The sequence below is a fragment of the Hylobates moloch genome, unplaced genomic scaffold, assembly GCF_009828535.3.
Source record: "Hylobates moloch isolate HMO894 unplaced genomic scaffold, HMol_V3 SCAFFOLD_3220, whole genome shotgun sequence".
NCBI classification, from domain to species: Eukaryota; Metazoa; Chordata; class Mammalia; order Primates; family Hylobatidae; genus Hylobates; species Hylobates moloch.
Genome location: NW_026655495.1, coordinates 1 through 6,969, shown reverse-complemented (window position 1 = coordinate 6,969; position 6,969 = coordinate 1). Strand labels below are relative to the sequence as shown.

Below are 6,969 nucleotides of genomic sequence, written 5' to 3'. Positions count from 1 at the left end.
TGATTATCTCAATAGATGCAGAAAAGGCCTTTGACAAAATTCAACAGCCCTTCACGCTAAAAACTCTCAATAAATTAGGTATTGATGGGACGTATCTAAAAATAGTAAGAGCTGTCTATGACAAACCCACAGCCAATATCATACTGAATGGACAAAAACTGGAAGCATTCCTTTTGAAAACTGGCACAAGACAGGGATGCCCTCTCTCACCACTCCTATTCAACATAGTGTTAGAAGTTCTGGCCAGGGAAATCAGGCAGGAGAAGGAAATAAAGGGTATTCAATTAGGAAAAGAGGAAGTCAAATTGTCCCTGTTTGCAGATGACATGATTGTATATCTGGAAAACCCCATCGTCTCAGCCCAAAATCTCCTTAAGCTGATAGGCAACTTCAGCAAAGTCTCAGGATACAAAATCAATGTGCAAAAATCACAAGCATTCGTATACACCAATAACAGACAAACACAGAGCCAAATCATGAGTGAACTCCCACTCACAATTGCTTCAAAGAGAATAAAATACCTAGGAATCCAACTTACAGGGGATGTGAAGGACCTCTTCAAGGAGAACTACAAACCACTGCTCCATGAAATAAAAGAGGATACAAACAAATGGAAGAACATTCCATGCTCATGGGTAGGAAGAATCAATATCGTGAAAATGGCCATACTGCCCAAGGTGATTTATAGATTCAGTGTCATCCCCATCATGACTTTCTTCACACAATTGAAAAAAACTACTTTAAAGTTCATGTGGAACCAAAAAAGAGCCTGCATTGCCAAGTCAATCCTAAGCCAAACCAACAAAGCTGGAGGCATCATGCTACCTGACTTCAAACTATACTACAAGGCTGCAGTAACCAAAACAGCATGGTACTGGTACCAAAACAGAGATATAGACCAATGGAACAGAACAGAGCCCTCAGAAATAATGCTGCATATATACAACTCTCTGGTCTTTGACAAACCTGACAAAAACAAGCAATGGGGAAAGTAACGACAATTTTTAAATTCACAGTAACAAGGCTCCCCACCCCACATTTTGGAATTTTGGGATGTTAAATCCACTTGTTCCTTTTGTTTTGCAATTTCTCATTATATCTTTACCTGTGCACCCCTCTCCTTTGACAAACACAATGTTTTGTATCATCTTATTAAGAATGATATACTCTATAACTGCATGGTTCAAAACGGTAACCACTAGCCACATGTGGCCATTTAATTATATGATTTAAAATTAAAATGTAAAATTCAGTTTCTCCATCACATTGGCCACCTTGCTAGTGCTCAACAGACACATGTGCTAGTAGCTGCCATATTGGACAGGGCAGACAGTAAACATTTCCATCACAGAATTCTCTATTGAACAGTACTGCTTTATAAATAAACACTTTACAAGAAACCACAGAACAATTGTCAAATACATCTCAATATGACTGCAGGAAATCTGTGGTCTATTCTTTTGGCTTGACCCATTTTCCAAAATTGCCTTGAACCATGGGAATAAAATGAATTTTAAAATGTCATAGTACTCTAAAACATGCACCTCTACTCAGCCACTGCCCTCTCCTTCCTCATCTCCTCCCAACATCTATCTTACTCCTCATTTAAGGCTGTAGTCACATCACTTGCTAGAAGCATGGGACGTAGGGAAAATGTCCCATGTATGCTCATGTTCAGAAGGGACAGGAGTGAGAAGGCTTGAACAAGAAATTTCATCAGGGAGATATTTAAAACTGTGTTTGGAAGTCTCTACAGATGATCTAAAAGATGAAGCAGGAGAAGCAATATTTGCATCTCCAAACCTAGAGGAACAGTGCAAAAACAGAAGGACCTATCTCCAGTTGCTGGGGGTGAGGCCAGTTGTTAGCTCTCAGCTGTTGAGCTGTCAGACCTGTCCAGAAATTAGCTTGTGCTGAAGAGAGATGCCCTACGTAAGTCAAGTATCTTTTCCAGGGGAAGTTTGCATCCGATGGGGATTATAAAGTCCTTCTCACTCTCCTTCATTCTGAAAGCCCAACCAAACTTTAGAACTCCCTGTAGAGTCTGTATTTGTTGTGACTACATCTCAGTCTCACTTCTCCCTGCCTAATCCTGGGTTCTTCCCTTCCCCCTCTAGCACTTTTCCTGAGAAGATTCCCTAACGAATTTCCTTCATCCATTTTATCTTCATCTCAACAGTCCGTATTCCTTGGAACCCAAACTTTTGCACATGTACATGTACATATCACTTATGTTCGGAAACACAGTGATGTAATTTGCCATATTAGTAGGTCAAAAGGAAAAAGACATGGAATTATATCAGTCAACATTAAAATAAATTTTTCTAAATTTATACCTCAGATAAAAGACTTTAATGAAATAGGACTAAGCAAAGTATAGCCACACTGATTTTAAAATAAACTAGTTAATAGCCAATAACCAACATCAATATTAATGATATTAGGTGCCCTACAGGTAAATAAATAATAAAAACACATTAACTCACTTTTGAAAAGGTAGCAAGCAATTGTAATTATACAAGAGAAAGCAACATAAGATATTTTTGGAAACAAGGAGGGAAAATTATCACTATTTGCAACTGAGTCTATAACAAACCTAGAAACTCTGAGACAATCAAAAGGAAATTTTTTAAATGCTAGGATGTGGAGAAATAGGAACACTTTTACACTGTTGGTGGGACTGTAAACTAGTTCAATCATTGTGGAAGTCAGTGTGGCGATTCCTCAGGGATCTTGAACTAGAAATATCATTTGACCCAGCCATACCATTACTGGGTATACACCCAAAGGATTATAAATCATGCTGCTATAAAGATACATGCACATGTATGTTTATTGCAGCACTATTCACAATAGCAAAGACTTGGAACCAAGCCAAATGTCCAACAATGATAGACTGGATTAAGAAAATGTGGCACATATACACCATGGAATACTATGCAGCCATAAAAAAATGATGAGTTCATGTCTTTTGTAGGGACATGGATGAAGCTGGAAACCATCATTCTCAGCAAACTATCGCAAGGACAAAAAACCAAACACCACATGTTCTCACTCATGGGTGGGAATTGAACAATGAGAACACATGGATACAGGAGGGGGAACATCACACACTGGGGCCTGTTGTGGGGTGGGGGGAGGGGGAGGGATAGCATTTAGGAGATATACCTAATGTTAAATGACAAGTTAATGGGTGCAGCACACCAACATGGCACATGTATACATATGTAACAAACCTGCACATTGTGCACATTTACCCTAAAACTTAAAGTATAATAAAAAATATTTTTTAAAAAAGGGAAGTTACTGACCCAGGAGTATGAGACTTTTACACCCATGAATCTGACATAGAGGGAGTTATATAAGGGTGGGGAAAACCCTTTATCGAATGGTGCATTAAAAATATTTAATCACCTTCAAAAAAATTAAATGTTTTAAAATATTGAAATAAGTAAATTAGCTGTTTATGAAATTAATTTACTAATTTTATTGTATTCCTCTTATAAAATAAAAGCCCTTTAGATAATAGGGTAAAAGGATAAATTCTGATTTAGAATAGCAACGTAAAAAGTTAAATTCTCATGAACAAACTGGGTAAAAACTGTTATGTGCTCTCTATGAAGAAAGACTTAATACTCCACCAAAGGGCACAAAACCTGCCACATACTTTCCAGAAGTGTTGTAACATTTTACACTCCCATCAACATTGTATGAGAGTTCTGATTGTTCATAATTCTCACTTGTTGCCTGTCATTTTGAATTTTATTTTAACCATTCTGAGTAATGTGCAATGTTATGTCATTCTGAAATAAACTAGGTATTGAAGAAACATACCTAAAAGTAATAAGAGCCATCTATGAGGAACCCACAGCCAATATCATACTGAATGAGCCAAAGCTGAAAGCATTCCCCTTGAAAACTGGCATAAGACAAGAATGCCCTTTCTCACCACTACTATTCAACGTAGGATTGGAAGTAATATTGGCTGGAGCAATCAGCCAACAGAAGGAAATAAAGGGCATCCAAATAGGAAGAGAGAAAGGTACATTATCCTTGTTTGCAGACAAGGTTTCTATATCTAGAAACCCTCATAGTCTCTGCCCAAAAGTTTCTTCAGCTGATAAACAACTGCAACAGAATCTCAGAATACAAAAATTAATGCACAAAAACAACATTCTTATACACAAACAACAGTCAAGCCAAGAGCCAAATCAGGAATGCAATCCCATTCACAATTGCCTCAAAGAGAATAAAATACCTAGGAATAGAGCTAACTAGGGAAGTGAAGGATCTCTGTAATGAGAACTACAAAAACACTGCTCAAAGAAATCTGAGATGACACAAACAAACGAAAAAACATTCCATGCTCATGGGTAGGAAGAATAAATATTGTTAAAATGGCCATACTCTGCCTGTATTAGTCAGGGTTCTCTAGGGGGATAGAACTAATGGAATGTACATACATATTTCACACAATAGGCTGTCTGCAGGCTGAGGAGGAAGGAGAGCCAGTCCAAGTTCCAAAGCTGAAGAACTTAGAGTCTGATGTTTGAGGGCAAGAAGCATCCAGCATGGGAGAAAGATGTAGGCTGGGAGGCTAGGCCAGTCTCTCTTCAGATTTTTCTGCCTGGTTATATTTTAACCACGCTGGCAGCTGATTAGATTGCTTCCACCCAGATTAAGGGTGGGTCTGCCTTTCCTGGCCCACTGACTCAAATGTTAATCTTTTTGGGAACACCCTTACAGACACACCCAGGTTCAATACCTTGTATCCTTCAATCCAATCAAGTTGACACTCAGTTAACCATCACACTGCCCAAAGCAATTTAACGCTTGAATGCTATTCCTATCAAACTACCAATGACATTCTTCACAGAACTAGAAAACAACTATTTTAAAATTCATATGGAATCAAAACAGAACCTGAATAGCCAAGGCAATCCTAAGCAAAAAGAACAAAGCTGGAAGTACCATGCTACCCAACTTCAAACTATACTACAGAGCTACAGTAACCAAAACAGCATGGTACTGGTACAAATATAGGCACATAGGCCAATGGAACAGAATAGAGAGCCCAGAAATAAGGCTACCACACCTACAACTTCTGATCTTCAAAATAGCTGACAAAAACAAGTAATGGGGAAAGGACTCCCTATTCAACAAATGGTGCTGGGATAATTGGCTAGTCATATGCAGAAGATAGAAACTGGACCCCTTCCTCACACCATATACAAAAATCAACTCATGCTGGATTAAAGACTTATATGTAAAACCCAAAACTATAAAATCCCTGGAAGATAACTTAGGAAATACCATTCTGGACAGAGGAACTGGCAAACATTTTATGATGAAGTTGCCAAAAGCAATTGCAACAAAAGTAAATTTGACAAATGGAATCTAATTAAACTAAAAAGTTTCTCATAGCAAAAGAAACTATCAACAGAATAAACAGACAACCTATAGAATAGGAGAAAGTTTTTGCAAACTATTTGTTCCTTATAGATGCTAGATATTAGACCTTTGCATCTGACAAAAGTCTAATATCCAGTATCTATAAGGAACTTAAACAAACGTACAAGAAAAAAACAAAAGACCCCATTAAAAAGTGGGCAAAGGACATGAACAGACACTTTTCAAAAGAAGACATACATGCAGCCAACAAGCATATGAAAAAAAGCTCAACATCACTGATCATTAGAGAAATGCAAATCAAAACCACAATGAGAGACCATCTCACACCAGTCCAAACGACTATTATTAAAAAGTCAAAAAATAACAGATGCTAGTGAGGTTGCAGAGAAAAGGGACCACTTATACACCGTTGGTAGGAGTGTAAATTAGTTCAACCATTGTGGAAAGCAGTGTGGTATTTCCTCAAAGATCTAAAAACAGAACTATCGATCACGCACCTCCCCTCCGCCTGCCGCCATGTACCGCTACCTAGGCGAAGCACTGCTGCTGTCCCGGGCCGGGCCCCCTGCCCCGGGCTGGGCAGCCGCCGACTGGGCCTCGTTGCTGGGCCGGGCACGGGAACAGCCTGCCGCCGCCCTGCAGCCGGGGCTCGCAATGGCCGCCCTGCGCCACTACAGCGAGGCGGTGGCCGACCGCGAGGACGACCCCAACTTTCTCAAGATGGTGGAGGGCTTCTTTGATCGCGGTGCCAGCATCGTGGAGGCCAAGCTGGTGGAGGACCTGAGGACCCGAGAGAGCGAGGAGCAGAAGTGGAACCGGGTGCGCGGCATCGTGCAGATCATCAAGCTCTGCAACCATGTGCTGAGTCTCTCCTTCTCCATCCGGCGCGAAGACGGCTCCTGGGAGGTCATCTAAGGCTACTGGGCCCAGCACAGCCAGCACCGCACGCCCTGCAAGGGAAGTATCCGTTACAGCACTGATGTGAGTGCAGATGAAGTAAAAGTTTTGGCTTCTCTGATGACATACAAGTGTGCAGTGGTTGATGTGCCATTTGGGGGTGCTAAAGCTGGTGTTAAGATAAATCCCAAGAACTATACCGATAATGAATTGGAAAAGATCACAAGGAGGTTCACCATGGAGCTAGCAAAGAAGGGCTTTATTGGTCCTGGCATTGATGTGCCTGCTCCAGACATGAGCACAGATGAGCAGGAGATGTCCTGGATCGTTGATACCTATACCAGCACCATAGGGCACTATGATATTAATGCACATGCCTGTGTTACCGGTAAACCCATCAGCCAAGGGGACATCCATGGATGCATCTCTGCTACTGGCCGTGGTGTCTTCCATGGGATGGAAAACTTCATCAATGAAGCTTCTTACATGAGCATTTTAGGAATGACACCAGGGTTTGGAGATAAAACATTTGTTGTTCAGGGATTTGGTAATGTGGGCCTACACTCTATGAGATATTTACATCGTTTTGGTGCTAAATGTATTGCTGTTGGTAAGTCTGATGGGAGTATATGGAATCCAGATGGTATTGACCCAAAGGAA

General features: G+C 40.4%; 1 protein-coding gene across 1 annotated transcript; it reads left to right on the top strand.

Moving 5' to 3' along the window:
- Positions 1 to 5,928: 5,928 nt before the first annotated feature.
- Positions 5,929 to 6,963, top strand: LOC116464926 (glutamate dehydrogenase 1, mitochondrial-like; the record flags this gene model as incomplete). Its single annotated transcript, XM_032148161.1, is given in 1 exon segment — positions 5,929 to 6,963. A coding segment is annotated over 1 exon segment (1,035 nt), but the record flags the coding sequence as incomplete, so codon positions are not given.
- Between the last annotated feature and the right edge of the window lie 6 nt (positions 6,964 to 6,969).